Raw genomic sequence first — 20,117 nt, 5'->3', positions numbered from 1 at the left:
GTCGGGGACGACAACGACGCCCACGCACCGTAGCTGTGGTCCTTCTGTGTGTTGAATGGTCTCGTACCATTTGCTTCGACACCGCCCGTTTTTTCTTCAGGCGCGCGGACAGACTTTTGAAGAAGCGTCATGAGGGCCACGGCAGTTGGAGCACTTCGAGACAGTTGCGCGGCAGCTGCCACCGCTATGTGGTTCAGAGCAGCGCGGGAACGCTATGGTGTTAGTACAAACACCACTGACATGCCCAGTTTTCATGCATTTCCGATACTGAAGGGGCTTCAGGACGAATGTGCGAACTGTATGTCGAAAGTGGCCAACTCTCACGTGCGATGGAATACAGTCAACCTTAAAACTGAGCTTGACGTACTTCGACTCGCCGAGGCGCTGAATCTTGGTTATTTCGATGCTGTTCGTCGCTGGTTTAATGAGTATCGGCAGGTCGGAGTCCGAGATGGTCGCGTCGATGTCGTAAATGGCGCCAGCGGTTGTGCCAATGTTTTCAAGAACATGAGAGCGGACGGGGATGTCTCCGATCTTCTTGATGGTGGCTAGAGTTTCCAAGGCGTTCGCTCCGTTACGTCGATCGCAAGGATGTTCCTACGGCTGTTGATTCTGACGTCCTTGATCACTCCCGGGACGCGAGCCTCTAAGAACACCGACGTAGCTTGTCTGTTCAGCAGGTTGAGGTTGTCGGTGGGCGTTTCAGGCGGAAACAGGACTTTATGTGACGATGCACCACGCGTCTTGATGGCGGTAGATGTACTTGATGAGGACGAGTCCTCACTCTTACGCAGTCTCCTATTGGATTTCTTGCTCATCACTGGGACGAACCCGTCGTCCGCCGAGGAGTCTTCGCTTGCAGCTGAGTGCAGCACGGTGGCCTGGATGCTTGCCTCGCTCGATTGGTAGAAGCGCTTCCTATGTGCGGCTGGCGCCGACCCACCGGGTTCCAGAGGAGGCCTAACGTCCTCCACTTCCATCGCCGTCACGAAGAAAGAGCGGCGCCTCCCTGATTGGGCAAAAAAAACACAATAAGGCTGCAGAGGTAAAGAGATAGCGTTCTGGTCTGGAACAACAAAAGCAATATGAGAAGATCTCGCATGGACGAACTTTTCTAGAGGCAGGTGTACATACACAGCGATATGTCACCGTTGCGCATTACATTTCAACATGGACACTGTGTCTACCGGAACTTTCATTCAAGCGGTACACCAAGGCAGCAATGTCAGCGCAGAAGAAATCAGCGTCAAGTCCTTCAAGCCATGTCTTAGCGGCTTGTTGAACTTCTTTTATCGCTGCTGAGACGCCTTTCACCCAGGTGCCGCCTCAATGGTCCGAAGGGGATAAAATCACCGAGTGCCACTTTTGAGATTGCAGGAGGCTGGGGTTGAGAAGGAAGCGCACATTGTTCAACCCTTCAAGAAATTCAGACCAACTACATTAATATTAATCTCCTCCCCCCCCCCCCCGCCCAAAGCTGGAGCAACGGTTTTTTGGGACTACAAAGACCTGCGTCTGCTGCTTTTCACATCTAGGGCAGCAACAATGAATGTTAAGAGCCTGTAACGCACTAGGGCGGTGGCGAAGGGCCAGTCGCCCGAAAACGACCTGCACTTCTCTCAACATGCGCCGTGTTCCTGCACTAGAACGCTCGACCGTACTATGCCAACAGCATGCATGTATTGCTGCTGCGATTCCTGTGGGAGGTACTGGGCCACCTTCCCTATATAGCCTCAACCTGGCATGCAGTGGTCTCCAGGCCTTCGGACTATTGAAGAATCACCTCAGTGGGAGGCGATTCAGGAGCCATACAGAACTTTAGCAAGACGTCATAACGTGGCCACAGGGACTTGACGCAGATTTATTAATGCGATAGCTTTAGAGTTGTCAGACCGAAACCCCACCGATGTCCAGACAAAATTAGCGTATTGACCGAGAGAGGTCACGTGACTTTGCGACGTCGTCACATCATGCCCACCATGGCAGGTGGCATCCTGGCCACTGTGGCTGGTGGCAGTTAAATTAATTATTAGCCGAGGGAGGCGAGCCGCCGCGGTGGCTCAGTGGTTATGGCGCTCGGCTGCTTACCCGGAAGACGCGGGTTCGATCCCGGCCGCGGCGGACGAATTACGATGAAGGCGGAGTTCTAGAGGCCCGTGTACTGTGCGATGCCAGTGGACGTTAATAGAACCCCAGGTGGTCGAAATTTCCGAAGCCCTTCACTACGGCGTCCCTCATAACCTGAGCCGCTTTGGGACGTTAAACCCTCACAAACCACAAACAGAGAGGTCTCGTAACCTTGTGTCATCACAAACTGCTTACCGGGTTGTGAGCAACCTGGTTTCTTGACAGCAACTTAGAGAATCGGAATAAAAAAAGTGATATTGCCGCGAAGCTTGCTTTTTGTATGGAACCTGCTGCTCTCGCTCGCGGGGCGAACTTTTGGCTCAGTCACCCCCCGGCGCTGCTTCGCTTGGGGGATCTTCTTATCGCGGCAGGCACGCTGCATTATCAATTTTCTGGGACGCGAGACGCGACCAGAGTTATGTCGATTTTTCCTGGCCTCGCGCAAGTGTGCCTACTATGTTCTGGAGCTTTCCTTGCCGCCTTTAAAATCGAGCACGGCTAAGAGCGGCGGGCATTCTGTTAGTCGACGACCGCCGAGCACGTTCGCTGCTATCGCCGCCGCTGAGTTTTCAGAGCTGTTCTTAGTGGGCGTAAGCCAGTCTATTAAAGTATTCTTTTACGAGCTGCTCTGTGCCTTCCTCAAGACCGGACCCCAGTCGGTGCTACGTGACCCCGGCGGAGTTCCCGTCACCACCTCGTGACATCTGGTGGAGGTGCGGGGTACATGCACCCAACCCAACCTGGAAGATCCACCGTAGAGAACGAGAGCCAAGAAGATCCCGAGGTACGACACAGCCGCCGTCTTCAAGGCCTGCAAGCTCAGCACGGATTACTACCGGATCCTACTCGACAACAACAAGCTCCAGCGCCCACCATGACCGAGCCAGCGACGTCCACCCCTGTAATGCTCCACCAGCCACGGGTGCCTCCAACCTTCCACGGCTACCCTGGCGTCGACCCGGAAGATTGGATAGACAACTTTGAGCGCGTGGCTACATTTAACAGGTGGGAAGATGACATGAAGCTCCGCTATGTTTTCTTTTCCCTTGACGGTCCTGCAAGAACGTGGTACGAAAACCACGAGACTACCTTGAAGACCTGGAAATTATTCAAGTCTGAAGTCGTGAAGGCGTTTACCAACATTCTCCGGAAGGAAAAGGCGCAGATGCTGCTGGACTCACGGATGCAGCACCCAAATGAAACTGTCAGCATGTACGTCGAAGAAATGCAGCGTCTTTTCTGCCGAGCTGACCCGAATATGACGGAGGAGAAGAGAACCGGATATCTAATGCGGGGCGTAAAGGAGTCTCTTTTCGCTGGCCTCGTACGAAATCCGCCCAAGACTGTCGCCGAATTCGCCGAAGAAGCGTCAACGATTGAGAAGACCCTGGACGCCCGCACAAGGCAGTACAACCGACCACCGCAGGTCTGCTCCAGCTTTCCGGACACGACAACTACAACCAGCGACTTGCGGCAGATCATCCGTGAAATCGCCCGCGAAGAACTACGCCGGCTGCTGCCATCATCTTCACAACCTCAAGTAGCGAGCCTGACGGAAGTCGTCCGTGAAGAAGTGCGGCATGCGCTTGGCTCCCCTTCTGCGACGACTGAACCTCAAGCTCCAGCCATGAGTTACGTCGCTGCAGTACGCAAGCCCGCGCCTCGACGTGCCACCCCAAGCCCTATTCGACGTGAGCCAGCAGTGCCGGACCGCCGCCCTCCGGGCCCCGCCCACCCGACCTACGAACAACGTTCGGGCCCAAGGAAATGCGACACCTGGAGAACCCGTGACAACCGTCCGCTGTGCTTCCACTGCGGTGAAGCCGGTCACGTCCTGCGTCACTGCCCGTTCCGACGCATCGGTCTTCGCGGATTCGCCGTTGACGCACCACGACCACGCTTCGGCCAACATCCACAAGAAATCGACGACTACCTGCGCCGCGACGAATACGTGTCGAGCCGATTTTCCCGCTCACCCTCGCCGCGAGCCTCGCGCTTCACGTCGCCCCGCCACAGCTACGCAGCGGCTGTGCGAGGAAGGTCCCCCAGCCCCCGTAGGGGAAACTGAAAACAGCAACCTTAGGAGGTGAGGTTGCTTCCCGGCAAAAAAACGAAGACCCTCCAACGACGAGAACTCACGGCGACGCCGCACCGAGGACGACACGACGCAACTTAGAGACCCCCAGGCCACCGACATCGACAAGCCCCTGCAGCCGCAGTCGCAATCACCGACCAAGCCGTGACCCGACGCCGAAAGTTACGTGCAACGCAAGAGCAAGGACTTCCGATCTAGAGGTGACTGTCGACGGCCGAAACGTTACTGCTCTAATCGACACGGGAGCTGACTATTCCGTGCTGAGTGGTTCCTTCGCCGACCGGATCAAGAAAGTGACGACGACTTGGGATAGCCCGCAGATACGCACAGCAGGCGGACACCTCATCACGCCATCAGGAAGGTGCACTGCGAGACTGACTGTCAACGGACACACATATCCGACAGTATTCGTCGTGCTTCAGAAATGTTCCCGTGACGTCATTCTGGGGATGGACTTCTTGACACAGCACCGCGCAGTCATCGACCTCAAGTCCAAGTCCATCACGCTTTCGACGGACGAAGCTTTACCTCCGAAAACGACCCCAGAGCAGTCCAAGGCCCTCAGTGTTCTCGATGAAGAACTAACCATCCCACCCCGGTCCAGCGTCATCGTCCCCGTCTGTGCAAGAAATTTCGAAGACGCAGAAGGCATCATCGAGGGAAACACGCAGTTGCTCTTAGACAGACGACTTGGCGTCGCAAGAGGCATCGCTCATTTGCGGCATGGAAAATCCGAAGTACTGGTCACGAACTTCAGCGAAGAATACCGACACCTCAACAGAGGCACTAGAATTGCGTTCTTGGACGAAGCAACTGATTTACTGGACGCCTTCATCATCTCCGACGAACCTGCAAATGACAGCCTAAAGCAAGACCATGTTCCCACGTGCGCCATCAACCCAGCATTACCCCGGGGCCGACAAGAGAAAATCACCCTTCTTCTTCAAAGTTACAGCGAATGTTTCGCCTCGTCATCAAAGGTGCGACAAACGACGATAGCCAAACATCGAATTATAACCGACGAACACACCAGACCTCTCCGCCAAAGCCCTTACCGTGTGTCGCCGCGAGAACGACAGGCCATCCGGGACCAAGTAGAGGAAATGCTTCGCGACGACGTCATCCAACCTTCGAAGAGCCCATGGGCGGCACCGGTCGTCCTAGTGAGAAAGAAAGACGGTGCTCTTCGATTCTGCGTCGATTATCGGCGACTGAACAAGAATACGAAAAAAGACGTCTACCCCCTCCCGAGGATCGACGACACTCTGGACAGGCTCTGCCACGCCAAGTATTTCTCGTCGATGGATCTCAAGAGTGGATATTGGCAGATTGAAGTCGACGAAAGAGACCGGGAAAAGACTGCCTTCATCACACCGGACGGACTGTACGAGTTCAAAGTCATGCCATTTGGGCTTTGCTCCGCACCCGCAACTTTCCAAAGGGTAATGGACACAGTGTTGGCAGGCCTCAAATGGCAAACCTGTCTCGTCTATCTAGACGACGTTGTAGTCTTCGCAGCGAGCTTCGAGGAACACCTCCGGAGGCTGAAGGCAGTACTCGACGCAGTCAAGTTATCCGGACTTACCCTGAAGCCTGAAAAGTGCCGGTTTGCCTACCACGAACTATTGTTTATCGGCCACATCATCAGCAAGGACGGCGTGCGCCCCGACCCGCAGAAGACAGCCGCCATTGCCAATTTCCCGCAGCCTCATGACAAGAAGGCGGTCCGCAGATTTCTGGGATTGTGTGCTTATTACAGACGCTTTGTGAGGAATTTTTCGCGCGTCGCGGAACCTCTGACCAAGCTCTCCAAGGCAGACGTACCATTCACATGGAATTCGGCACAAGCGGAAGCCTTCAACGAACTTCAGCGTCTCCTGCAGTCTCCACCGGTGCTAGGGCACTTTGACGAAAACGCCGAGACAGAAATCCATACCGACGCAAGCAGCTTTGGTCTAGGCGCCGTGCTCGTCCAGAAAAACGAAGGAGTCGAAAAAGTAATAGCATATGCAAGTCGTTCATTGTCGAAAGCAGAAGCGAACTATTCGACCACTGAAAAGGAGTGCCTTGCGATCGTCTGGGCTACATCGAAGTTCCGTCCCTACTTGTATGGACGCCCGTTCAAGGTTGTGAGCGACCACCATGCATTGTGCTGGCTGGCTAACTTGAAGGACCCCTCTGGCCGTCTCGCTCGATGGAGCTTGCGCCTCCAAGAATTCGACGTCACGGTGGTCTACAAGTCTGGGCGAAAGCACTCCGACGCTGACTGCCTGTCACGAGCCCCTGTCGACACGCCGCCAAAGGACGATGACGACGACGCTTTCCTTGGACTGCTAAGTTCCAGCGACTTCGCACGACAGCAGCAATCTGATCCTGACCTACAGCGCCTGTACGAGTATCTTGAGGGGAAGTCTCCTTCACCTCCTGCCCTCTTCAGGCGTGGACTATCGTCCTACTGTCTACAACAGGGAATCGTCGTGAAGAAGAATTTCTCACCGAACAAGGCCGCCTACCTTCTCGTCGTCCCGAAGAGCCTTCGGGAGGAAATTCTGCAGGCTTCGCATGACGAACCAATGGCTGGCCACCTCGGGTTTACTCGCACCCTCCGCCGAATACAAGAGAGATACTACTGGCCTCGTCTATCCTCCGACGTCGCGCACTACGTTAAGAGTTGTCGTGAATGCCAACGCCGGAAAACGCCACCGAAAAGACCAGCAGGGTTCCTGCAGCCGATTCGACCGCCATCAAGACCTTTCCAGGAGGTCGGTATGGACCTACTTGGCCCCTTCCCAACATCAACGACGGGCAACAATTGGATTATTGTGGCGACCGATTATCTCACCAGGTACGCCGAAGCAAAGGCCCTCCCGAACGGCACAGCAGCAGAAGTCGCCAAATTCTTCGTCGAATCCATTCTTTTACGACACTGCGCCCCCGAAATACTGATAACAGACAGGGGGACAGCGTTCACGGCGGAGCTAACCCAGGCCATTCTGCAGCACAGCCATACAAGTCACCGGAGAACAACTGCGTACCATCCGCAGACAAACGGGCTTACAGAACGCCTCAACAAGACCATCGCCGATATGGTTTCTATGTACGTAGACGCAGAACACAAGACATCGGACGTCATTCTTCCCTATGTGGTGTTCGCCTACAACACCGCTGTGCAAGAGACCACCCAAATGACACCATTTAGTCTCGTCCATGGGAGGGAGGCCACGACCACACTCGACGCCATGCTGCCCGACGTTACCGACGAAAGTAACCTCGACGTCGCCGCCTACCTGCAGCGCGCAGAACAAGCTCGACGACTTGCCCGTGAGAGAATACAAGACCAGCAGCGCACCGACGCCCGACGCTACAATCTTCGAAGACGCGCAGTGCAATACAAGCCAGGCGATAGAGTTTGGGTTTGGACGCCGATTCGCCGCCGCGGACTGAGTGAAAAAACTTCTGCGCCGCTATTTCGGCCCGTACAGGATTCTTCGCAGACTGGGTAATCTGGACTATGAACTCGTCCCTGACGGAGTTACAGCATCCCAGAGACGCCGCACACGCTCAGAAGTTGTCCACGTCGCCCGTCTGAAGCCTTACTATTCGCGCTATTGACTCTTTGTGCTTACATTATGAGTATTTATTTTGTATGCTCTGTATCTTTATGTCCGTTATCCCTGTTTTTAAGCATCGGGTCGATGCTTCTTTAAGGGGGGAGTAATGCCGCGAAGCTTGCTTTTTGTATGGAACCTGCTGCTCTCGCTCGCGGGGCGAACTTTTGGCTCAGTCACCCCCCGGCGCTGCTTCGCTTGGGGGATCTTCTTATCGCGGCAGGCACGCCGCATTATTAATTTTCTGGGACGCGAGACGCGACCAGAGTTATCTCGATTTTTCCTGGCCTCGCGCAAGTGTGCCTACTATGTTCTGGAGCTTTCCTTGCCGCCTTTAAAATCGAGCACGGCTAAGAGCGGCGGGCATTCTGTTAGTCGACGACCGCCGAGCACGTTCGCTGCTATCGCCGCCGCTGAGTTTTCAGAGCTGTTCTTAGTGGGCGTAAGCCAGTCTATTAAAGTATTCTTTTACGAGCTGCTCTGTGCCTTCCTCAAGACCGGACCCCAGTCGGTGCTACGTGACCCCGGCGGAGTTCCCGTCACCACCTCGTGACAATATATGCGAATATCGGCACCGTGACAGCATAGCGGATAACTCAAACTGCAGCTAGCAGTTCAAATATGGCTGTTGAGGGGCTGACAATTCCGAGAGAGGGCAAGCGTAGTAGGGGGGCGGCAGAAAGTTAGGAGAGGGGATCAGATTAAGAAGTTTGCGGGCATACGGTGGGCGCAGCTGGCAAAGGACAGGGTTAATTGGAGAGACATGGGAGAGGCCCTTGCCCTGCAGTGGGCATAGCCAGGCTGATGATGATGGACCGACAATTGCCAAGAATCTGCCGCAAACACACATAACACACAGAAGTTGCAACAGAAGCGGCGGCAAATGTAAAATCTAATGCTGTCGCATGTATGCTCAGTCATTCATGCCACGTTGTACCGTTTAAACAAATGTTTGAACAACCATGGCGACTAACTACATTGATATGAAATTTGTAGCAACGACACACTGCTGTTTATCAGTACATCTGCCTGTGGGATAAAGTTCGTCGATATGAACTCTTGTTAACTTTATGAATTGCCGTCGCATTTTTTTCCTTCTGCGGGGATCCATCATGTGATGTTGGCTGGGCAACTGTGTAAACGCATTGTTGCGTTGCGCCATTCAAGGCGCAGGCACAATGCTATAGGCAGTCACGCGTGTGCGTACGTGCGTACGTTCGGTGTGTCCTCCGTTTCATGTCCTGTCTGTTGTTTTGCGAAAATTTCAAAAATCGTCTAAAACTTAACGCTTTTGTACTTATGTTGTTTGGGTTGTTGGGGGAAGCGAACTCAACAGTTTCTATGCTCACGGTGCGTGCTTGATGCAGTGTGTTTAAACTAGACCCGGAACCAACCACATTCCACGGAGAAAGGCCCGCGTGCACCCTACCTGTCACCTCTGCACTGCATTCTAGCTTCCATCGATGGGCGCCCTCATGGTGGGCCCTTCGGAGGGTCACTCCACTGCTTACTACTCGGGTGACGTTGCAAAGGGCCAGTCTGTGAGCAGAGCACGTGGTCCATTAACTCGCGTTAGCCGTTCTGCAGACATAGCGCAGGCTAGTGCAGCCGTGCTAATATGGCAGTCATCGAGATTGGCTGAGCCCGACTCGTGTTTCGCTACATATGTTCATGTCGAAAGCGGAAATACTGCCCTTAGGACACAACTGCGTCGGCCATACTGAAAGATGCGGCTTTTGAAAAGAGAATCTTAAACGTAGTAAGTGTTAAAAAACAAAAGTTTAATTCCGGCTCTTAATGTATTGTGGCCCATTGGTAAGATTTGTGCAAACTTCAAGACTTTGAAATTCTGTTCTTTACCAATGTTTGGGGGTAGTCTGGGGTGGGTGTGAGGAAAGGAAATACGTAGCAGTCGCACTTCGAGGAAGGAGATCATAATGATGATGAAAGGATGGAGAGAAAAAGAGTCGCCGTTGTGGAGTCCCGGTTGATCTCGACCACATGTGATTATTTGACGCGCACTCACAGCGCATAACACGTGGTGTTTGTGCTATACGCCTCCACTGAAATGGGCCCGCCGCGGCTGTATTTGGATAATGTGAACTCGTGCTCATGGGGAGGCCGTATCACCATTGCCGGTAAACCATATGGCTCCATAAAAAAATGAAGATCAAATTCTTCCGCCTTCTGTTATGGGAGCGTTGATGTGCAGAAATGTAATACCTTAAATGACACTGTAATACCTGTAGTTAGTGCGTCGATCACACGAGTTTCCCAAAGTAATACTAGTGGAAGATTGGCGCAGTATAGAATTGGACATCGAAAACCAACGCTGTTCACTTTAAAGGCAGTGTTGTGTGCACTTCTAGTTTTTCCTTTACCGAGAACAGTCGGTACAGGAGTCCGCGAACAGATGCTGGGCCTTCCCAGGGGAGGAACGCCTTCAATTACTGCCACTGGGTACCTGAGAAAAACGCTGTTAGAAAGGCTTGTGGATTTCAGTTTTGCAACGCTGCGAGTTTCGGCTTTTTAAAAATAATCTAGTAGCTGTACATAAAAGCTTGTTTGCAGCAGTCGCTGTCATTTATCTTCTCTCAGATGCTGTAGTATGATCAGAATACTGCTCTGCGCCTGTCGACAGTGCCAGATTTCGGATGCCATGTGTTCATGTACAGCAGTCGTTCAGATAAAGATCTGTAATCAGTGCTTTCAGATGGTTACTCAACATTTCAACTGGAATAGTTTCTGCGGCAGTGGTCAACGGTTGAATTTCTGCCCACGGGGCTGGCTGCGCGCTGAAAGCGCGTAAATTAATTTCACCAGTTGATTCCATAGCTCGTAGGTTTCGCTCTACAATAAACTGCATTGAATAAGGCAGCTGAGAGACGGAATATAGAGAGGTTTAGTCGATAGGGCAACTCTGTATGCCTGAGCGAAACAACTGAAGATGGTACGTGATGACATATCTTCGGCTGTTTGACGCTAGGCGTAGGTGAAGTCGTTACTCTCAAAGTGACCAAGGCGACGACGGCCTTCCGTGTTCCGGTGCATAGAGCACGAGATTTCGCGGTCGCATCACGAAAGCGCAGCCGAGACCCCGCGCATGCGAAGCTCGAGCGGGCACCTCGAAAGGGAACAGACTTTCGGTACACATAGGCGAATCCGTTCCTAAGGTCGATCAAGCCCCGCCGTTCGAGCGGCGTCAGTGAAGGCGCTGGTGTAGATGAACCTTCCACTCTCCATCGGCTTCTGTCTCTGCTCCCGCGTGTGTATCCTGGGGGAATTTCTGCAACATTTTCGATTGAAAGTGCCACTATTGCTGGATAAGAAAGATCGAGGTTGGAGCACGTAGCATAACCCTGGCGTAAATGGACTGATCTCTTAAAAGATGCACTGCATGCGTGTCCTTTTCGTGTGCGTTGTTGCAGCAGCGTGACGAACGTCTCTGTGCGCAGGCAGCCGTCGTCGGAGCCGGGGCTGATGTCGGAGACGAAGGTGTCCTTCCAGCCCGAGGTGATGACGACGCTGCTGCGAGACCGGGAGCTGTTCGTGCCATCGCCGCCGCCGCTCTGGAAAATGGTCCACCAGATGTGGAGCGCACCCATCACCAAGTTCTGGACCTTCCAGGTGCGCGGTGTGCCGACCTGTATTATTGATCTTGTCCGCTGACGTCTACGGCGGCACAGAAAAGCGTGTTGTCGGGAAAGTTCGCTTTGCCTGATATAAAAGAAGTGGGCGCAAAACTTGTACAAGGACTGAGAAGAAACACAAACGACTACTGATGAGCGCAGTAGTCGCAGCAGTACGCATTTCATCATGCAGGATAGGATGTTCGGGTGCTTGGGATTTTGTCCTTAGAACCAGTGTGACATCCACTTTTGAGAAAGCCCCGAAGTTCACTTTGAGCCCCGCATGAGAAAACTTCAGCTTGTCGCTATGACTCGAAAGGTTGCCAAAAGAGCCAATGAAAAAAACGAGGACAAACTGGCCACTGACGCTACCGATTTCTTGACTCATTACGCGAGGGCAGTCGTCCTTGTTATCTTCACTTTAAGAATTAGAAAGCACACTTGAAAGGAAATAAACTCTAGGATATTCAAAGCGATAAGGAACATGGCTTCGTTGTTCTTCCCTTGAAACTCTCCAAGAAAAAGCGACTCAGGCTTTGCGAACGAACTTCGTAGTAGTGAATTTGAGTCCAGTACGGAAAAAGAAGGTAGCCTTTACTTGCTGACCAACATGAACTTCGAGGATAGAAGCTTGTGAATGATCTGAGCGAGACCAGGAAAATTCCACGAGCCCAAATTCCCGCTGTGTGTAAGAAATTTTCTTCAACGCCACTAAAGGGCCTGCCTGTTGATGGTCCTGTCCTAGTCTGTAGTTCTGATCAAGTGTTTCACGAACTGGAAGACGAGTTCCCTGGAGCTCAGTTGGTCTTTTCAAGTGACGTCACTGATGTGTACTATATCTCCCTCAGTATGAATTGTTTATTGCTATCAAAGAAAATTATGTCCTTTGATGTAAGTTATTACTTCTGTACTTGACAGGCATTGGTTGGCATTTGTCCTGCTTAGTGTGTGATGGCGACAGCCGCGTCGGTTCCTATGCCGCGTGTCTGCGCAGTCGGGTATGGCGACACCTGTAGCAGTGCGCAAGTGCCAGATGCTCCGTGCTTGTCTGAGTACGGAATGCGAGCGCGCTAGAACCTCCCGCGCTAAGGGCCTTCGACGGATCCCGCACGAGGAGTAAGCCTCGCTGTCGGGTTACTTTTTTTTTTTCGTTCACCGGAGACTGTGTCAGCGAGACTTGAGCACTCAAAAACGTCCCCGCTTAGCGAGTGATCACACTGCAATTTTCGTGAGAATGTGTGGAATCTGGCACTTGTGGCTTTCGTTGTTTTTGCACAGCTTTTTTTTTGTTGACCGAGATTTGCCTTGAAGGCGACCTCTTGTAAGAAGGCCGCAGACTTTACAGCAGGATTTCGCACTGGCATATTGTTGAGGCTGCTGATTGAGCAGGCCACCAGGAATACACTGGGGGGTTGGATTCATAACAAGGCAGTCCGGTGCAACAGCAACGCAGTTGAGCAAAAACCCATTGTGATACATTGTGACCATGGTGTTGAAACTTGACTGTGTACGCGCGCTGCTGGCTCCGGTTCGAATTGGCAACCGCGTGCGTTTTACGGTAACAGGAAGGCGCCGCTTAGCAAGAGCAGTGCGGCTGCAAGTACGATTTGTAGAAGGGACGAACAAAACCGCTGACTGTTTACCGTCCTTGTAGGCGCATTGTTTTTGCGATGCTATCGTTATATAAACTAGGTCAGCTACGGGCACCCCTTTAAGGCGCACTGATGAAGTGGCACTAATTGTTACACACGCCTCTTCGCTCTCTACGCGCGTGGGTGCAAAACGGTATGAGCTGCACGGAGCTCGCAAAGAAGCCTCAGCCGCGTGAGCAGATTTATGGGGCGGGCGGGAGGTTGTTTCTGTCTCCAAGCGAGAAATTTTACGTAGCAGCACCATGCTGAACGCTGTTTATTCGGCGCAAACAGACCAAGGAGTGCGTGGTTCGAATTGGAGCGCCCCCCCCCCCTCCCACTCTCTGGCGATTTCTCCAAGAAGGGCCCATTAATCCATCCGTGCTCAGCCGGCTGCGAGCACCCAGACGTGCTACGGTGAACTGAAATGCTAGCTTACGGGCGGCGCTCTCTCTTGCGCTACTCGTAAATCGAAGCGTTAAACGGGTGATGATGAAAGCAGTGTCAAGGGTAACGATGTTTCAATGACTGGAAGTTGTAAGAGAGAATGAGTCCTCGCAAGGGTCTTGCTTCGACGGAATTTCACTCATTTTCAGGCTGCACCGGTTATACTTGAGTGCCACCTTTAGGTGAATGCTTCTCTCGCGACCATGTGCTGCAGATTTTCTACATCGCCTATTTGGCACTGTTCAGCGTGGCCGTGCTGCTGCCCTCGTGCGGCAACCGATACGTGGACATGGCTGTGTGCGCCTGGACGGCCCTTATCGCCATGGAGTCGGCGAGGCGGACATACGTGCTCCATAAGGTACGATTGCGTCACCTGATGTGAGTTCCTCTTTACCCAGACTTCCTGTACGATCAGCGCGCGCGGAATGCGTCAGAGCCCCTGGCCTTCCTTGCATACAACGCCATCTACTTCTTGATCAGTGTTACGATAGACGGAGTGCAACCATCACGGGTTGTCACAGTCACTTCTAGAATCAACGCTTCGACTCTAGGATCGCTGTTGTATCGCTCGCGCCGTCGCCACCTCATCGCGTGGGGTGAGTGCGTTGCTTGCTCGAGCCGCTGCGCTGCTTTCAGCTCACCGCTGTGTGTCTCCTTCCTTGCTGTATCTGAAAAATGAAAATTGTTTTTTTGGGGAAAAGAAATAGCGCAGTAGCTGTCTCACATATCGGCGGACACCTGAACCGCGCCGTAAGGGAATGGAGATAGGAGGCAGCGAAAGAAGAAAGAAAGAGGTGCCGTAGTGGAGGGCTCCGGAATAATTCCGACCACCCGGGGATTTTTAACGTGCACTGACATTGCACAGCACACGGGCGCCCTTTGCGTTTCTCCTCCATCGAAACGCGATCACCGCGGCGGGGTTCGAACCCGGGTACTCCAACCCACTAGCCTGGTGTCCTAAAAACAGGAGCAGGAATAATAAACGCAGACAGGGTGAAAAATTTGCTGCGCTTCCTCTCGCCCAGACTAGCGATATATCTCACCCGTAGGTGGCCTGGACATTGGAGGCACGTGTCTCGGTACAGAATGCTTGTGATGCCATTCGGGCAGTATACTGCTCAATGTCGAGCCATGCGGAAGCGTGTTACCGTTACTTTCGCGGCATCCTCCGCTCAGGGCAGGTAGCGCCGTCTCTCGTTGCAGAGGTACCACGACGTGCCGATGTTCCTGCGCTGCATGGAGGTGCTGCTGATCGCGGCCTTTGTTGCGGTCTACGTGGTTGGCCGGGTGCTGGGCCCATCGCCCGTCATCAGCCCGTACACTGTCAAGGTGGTGCTGTGCGCCGCACTGCTGGGCTTCTACTACCGGCAGATCGTCATCTACTTGCCTATCTCTCCCACCCTGGGACCGCTGCTCTACAAAGTGCGACTCATGGTGCGTGTCTTTGCTCTTCGGTATACGAAATGTCGCTGTAGCGTGGTTGGATAAGAGCAACGACGCACATAAGCGCCCAGTAGAACATATTAGAGCAGCGTTTGTTAAGGCATCTACCCATTTTCCCGATGTATTCTTTTCTGCAAGGCACCGGTACAGAGTACACATCTTCTGTTCAAGGTACAAAGGGATCACGGGGCTTCATAGCACACCCTCAGGACAGCTGGTCTTCGAAGTTCACTATCACGCTCCACCTACTTCTTTCATGGGTCTGCAAAAACACCATTTACAGCCGATTCTGCCGGTCTTCGAAGTTCACTGTCACTTCTTTCATGGTTGCGCAAAAAACACCGTTTACAACCGATTCTGCGGCAATCTTTCTGCAGGTTGTTACTGAAACTACGCATGTATGAAACAGTGAGAGTCTTTTTCCTTTCGCTGATCGGTATGAGTGTTTCTTTATTTCGTCTCTGTGCCGCTTCTTGCGCTTTTGTTTCTAGAGGCCATGTTGGGTTCTGACCGTGCGAGCGGGCGGCGCGATCCAGTCCGTCGTTCACTATGTGACATGCCGTAGCCCTCTACTCAACTTGATTGGTGACCGCGGTGTCCCTCTCGCCACCCGTCGCTTTCCACCCTCTCTCTCTCTCTTTCAACCCTGTCCGACTTTTCCTCTCCGTCAGCTTCCCTGAAAGTGGACAGGGGGGTGTTCCTCTCCGCTTTGCCTCCTGCCAACCAAGGCTTCACACGCCACCGACAAAGCTAATGCTGGACACTTTTTGCGATAATGGGCATTCTAATGCTAATGTTTTTTTAAAAAACAGGCATTTGGCAACAGCAGCCCATGGCCCACAGGGTGCTGCGTTACTCCGCTATCCAACCAGAGCAGTAAACCAATTCATTTCCACGTTTCGCTCTAATAAACACGTCAGAAGTATCAAAACTCTTGCACCTATAATTTCGTTTCGTGGTTATATTCTTCTTTCTGGAAGAAAAAGCGTTAACGAAGGATGCGAGCGGAGCTTCACGGCGGCTCTTCGCAGGTGGCCGAGGACTTTGTGAACTTCATGCGCATGGCGCTGCTGGTGATCATCAGCGGGGGCATCGTGGCACATGCGCTGCTCTACCCGGACTACCCGTTCAACCTGGAGCTGCTGCGGCGGACCTTCCACAGGGCATGGTTCTCCCTCTTCCTCACGCCCATTTCGGACCTCGAAGGTATGCGGGCCCAGAGCAAATTGTTCAGCCACCAGGGAAACGCTCCGGGCAGGGAAGGACTGAAAGGGCCGCAGTGCCTAGTCCTTAGAATAACGACTTTGCGACAACCATTGACCAACCCTGAAGGTGTAACTTCAAGGGGCAGTCGGTCCGCACTTAGTCTCCGGCGGACTAAACGGTCTTGATGATTTAAGGGGCGTCGTTAGTCCCATTGTACCTGGGTTTAACTCGTAATGAATTGCATACTGCTTTCTCGCTTCGAGTACACATAGTCATGGTGCCTAGGCTTCTCGAGAGCCAGACGTGCGGCGCGCGTTTCGCGGCTTTTGTTTAGCACTGTGCGTATCGTGTACGTTTCTGGGTGTAGGTCCGCTGACTTCAGGCATTAGTTATCTTCGCCAGTTTGTGTATGCGTGGAAACTTTTATTTCACAGCCTCTGTGCTTGGAGTATCTTGAAGATGCTCGCCACGAAATATCTGAGCATAATTTCTATGCCCAAAAAATAATATTTACTGCTACATCGTTTCTTTTCGTGACAGAGAGGTGTGTAGCCTTGTTCAACAAAGTTGCGCGCGGTATAACCACGCGGTGCCTTACATAAAACTCCCAGCCATTCACTGACGTATGGAGTCCCATTGCTCAAAGGGGGTCTCAATAAAGCTGCGATGTCTGGGATGTTAAAAGACGACGGCTCATGATTATCCCCCAGCAAGAATTATTTTAATGCGTTTTGAGGAAGCTGAGTTATATGCAGACAAAACTTGGAACTTCCGCGTCTTCGCGCCTTTCCCTCTCCTCTCGTGCGCCAAAACGGCGGCGCTCCTCCGCCGCCCCCACACACTCGGCCCCTTCACTACCTCCGCCGGCTGCGGCGCGCGCGGAGTGGCCAAAGCCGCGGTAGCGCGTGACGTCTAAAGAACTTGGCGCTGTGAACCAATGATAACCCCTAGCTGCTGACGTCATTTGCACGACGTAACGTCGTATGCCAGGTTTTTGCGCGAAAGCCCGGCACCGCGCGTCGCCGCGAGGTGCGAAAGCGGGCATTTTTAAAAATGTATTGTAAATTTCCAGCTCGCTTTTGAGGTCTCGAACGCGGCATGAACGCTCGATGGCCTGTAGTCTACATAGTGCAAGCCTTTTAAAGCCAAGCTCAAACACCCCTTTCTGTGGCCGTTCAACTAACACACATCGTCTGGGCTATTCAGCCGGCCATGCTGCCTTCCTATGGAGGGATCGTGCAGGCCCCGATGTGCCCGGAATGAATAAAAACCCCGTTTCTTCCATTCACGTCGCTCCACTTGACACTTGTTGCAGGGGATCCTCGCTGCTTCCGACTGAGGGCCACCAACCGTTCTTCGGAGGAGTGCCGGATCAGCGACTGTGAGTGGACGCTGCAGGACATTTATACCATTGTACGCTTCGTTGGCGTCATTGCTGTACGCGCGGCAGCTGTCTGGAGGTTAAATACTACAAGAAGTTACCATATTAGCGACTTGAGCGTTCAGCACAATCAAAGAGTATGCGCGATTATTTACGTATGCTGATATATTTAACTTCAGAGGCGAGGGGCAACGCGCAGTTTTAACACCCAAAGCGCACAATTTTTAGCAACGCCAAATATGTTCTTAACTCGGTTGTAGGCTCTAAAGAAAACACTCAATTGAGGCTGTGTTCTTTGAGTGCAAAATGTTCCTTCGTTTGGAACTGTTCATTGTAGCTGCAGAACGATGGCTTTGCGATAAAACAGAGTTTCAAGGATGAGCAGTGTGCGGAAACCCACTCAAAATCTTTTCAGACACCGACTACACCTGCACCAACCCCGGCGTGTGGCCCTACCTGTTTGTCATACAGTTCCTCGTCCTGCTCAAGCTGGTCTTGCTTACGCTACTCTACGCTCTCTTCAGGTGAGGCTCTTTCACTCAGCCGATTCTCCGGTAGGAACGCTATTCATTTGTGGACGCGCTGCGTCTCGTTGTTCCGTGAATAGCGTCGCTTTGGAACCCACCAACGGCTCTCACTTGCGCTAGAACGCGGCCGCAAAAGCACTGTAGTGGCGTTCATATGTGACTTGTTCTGAGTGCTGGCGGAACAACATAGGCCCTAGAAAGCATCTAGGATGTTGCCCTCCCACGGGGCAAAGGTGTGACTGCGATCCGTGTACTCTGTCCTACCATTTGCCCCATGAGAGACACATTCTCGCGAGTGCCCACCTACAGAGGCAGCGTGTCTTCAAGCAAGAGGTGACTGCGGGTTTTATCGGTTACTGTACATACTGCTACGCCGGGAATGTTTTCACAGGAGAAGGATCCTCGGATAGCTGCAGTCGTGGTTTTGGCTTCTCGTACGTTTTCCCACCGTTGTAATGGGAGAGCCATAGTAGCGCGGAACGGTAGAGTTGTGTGCACGTGGTTGGCCTGGTTACTGGATCCGCTTGCGTGACCTGAAGTTGCTAGATAAGCTTACCTAGGGTCTTTAGCGTGACCGGCTCGGTAGACCAGTGCGTTCTACGCACCGTGTGAAGCCCAGGTGCGGCTACCAAATTCGCGCAGGTGCGTAAAGCCTGGTCAGTTTGCATCGCTTTGGTCGATGCGCAGCATCTTCTGCAGTTTGTTTCGAAGAAGCCCAGCGACTGATGCGCACGTAGACTAAGACTGTCTAGTTTATTTAGTGCTATGCACAAAGCAGTTCATGAAGCTCTGAGATCGACCCCGACGACGCATGGTGAATTAATACCGTGGCTCACGGCAACGCAGCCGTCCCAAGGTTGGAGGAATCTGTTTACAGCGGCAGTTAACTGCGGCCAAGCCCAACATCTGCCAGGGCCGCCCAGATAAAGTGACAGTAATATCGCATCACTTCACAGTCCCATCGTAAAGCCAAATGGTCACATGTATTCCACGAGCAAGAGTGCATCACGAAGGGCATTTAATCAAACGTTCTAAATTTTATTGTGGCACTTATACGCACACACTGCGACTGCATGTTAGTATGCGCAGTCACGCGGACAGCGCGCCTTTTTCAGACGCCTTTAAGACTGCCACAGCCTCCTCAGCGAACCGCAGATTGACTTCGCTTTTATTGACCTCGCTTAACCCTGGGTAACCCCACTTAGCTGTTATGAGCTTTGATCGAGTCCCACTGACCTTATTTGGTCGTCGGATGCCGTACCTAAGTTGCCTTTATGAAGATCGGTTCCCGCTTCCAGTGGGGCTGCATTGGCTTCAGTAAACCGCCGGAGCACCACTTCATCATGGCTGAACCTTACCGCCTTCGGGGCCTTACTTGAATTCGTTCGGCTAGCAGCCCCTTGTCGCCTTCGCTGATCCTTAGCTTTTTGCGCATTCATACTCATTTGTTGAGAAACTCCGAAAAAATCTTTCTATGCACCAGACTGCAAGAGAATGAGAGAGAGAAAGAGAGAAAACTCCAACGAGACGCTTGGTTGTTGTTTTATGTGTACCACGCTGCGGCCAAAGAGCGTTTTGCGAGGTTCGTCATTATCGCTTATGTAGTCGGCGTATTTTTTTAAAGCTGTCACAGTGTCGCCAAATTAGAAATACGTTCTTATTACTACAAGAGATGTTTGAGGAGTGAGCATTGCTTTTTCGTGTCGTATTATGTACTAAACAAAAACTTCGCGTTTATGAAACGGTTGTTTTCTCGAGGATGCGTCTGCAGTGCGCATGTAATGCACGCGTGCCTGGCAGTTAAAACTCGTTCGAAGTAGAGATGTGCAATTACTTTGGAAAGACATAGTAGCGCAGTAAACAAACACGGACATAGTTAGGTTAATGGGACGACAGCTGTACTATCAACAAACTTTATTGCACGAAGAGCGTTTATGTACCAGCCCCTTTACCCATGCGCCAAGGCGCGGACCGCAAACGATCACATGTTTATAGATGCGTATCAAGAAAAACCATTTCATTC

General features: G+C 52.4%; 1 protein-coding gene across 2 annotated transcripts in view; it reads left to right on the top strand.

The window, feature by feature from the left end:
* LOC144127891 (transient receptor potential cation channel subfamily M member-like 2) overlaps positions 1–20,117 on the top strand; it is a 223,971-nt gene that overhangs the window by 142,878 nt on the left and 60,976 nt on the right. For both annotated transcript variants that reach the window (XM_077660865.1, XM_077660864.1), the window contains exons 13-18: positions 11,286–11,457; positions 13,752–13,895; positions 14,741–14,971; positions 16,012–16,186; positions 17,502–17,567; positions 17,983–18,091. In XM_077660865.1, coding sequence (XP_077516991.1) covers positions 11,286–11,457; positions 13,752–13,895; positions 14,741–14,971; positions 16,012–16,186; positions 17,502–17,567; positions 17,983–18,091 — 897 coding nt within the window. The remainder of the gene's footprint in view (positions 1–11,285; positions 11,458–13,751; positions 13,896–14,740; positions 14,972–16,011; positions 16,187–17,501; positions 17,568–17,982; positions 18,092–20,117) is intronic.

Source organism: Amblyomma americanum, chromosome 4 (assembly GCF_052857255.1).
Source record: "Amblyomma americanum isolate KBUSLIRL-KWMA chromosome 4, ASM5285725v1, whole genome shotgun sequence".
Taxonomy (NCBI): domain Eukaryota; kingdom Metazoa; phylum Arthropoda; class Arachnida; order Ixodida; family Ixodidae; genus Amblyomma; species Amblyomma americanum.
This window is presented reverse-complemented; position numbering and strand designations above follow the sequence as displayed.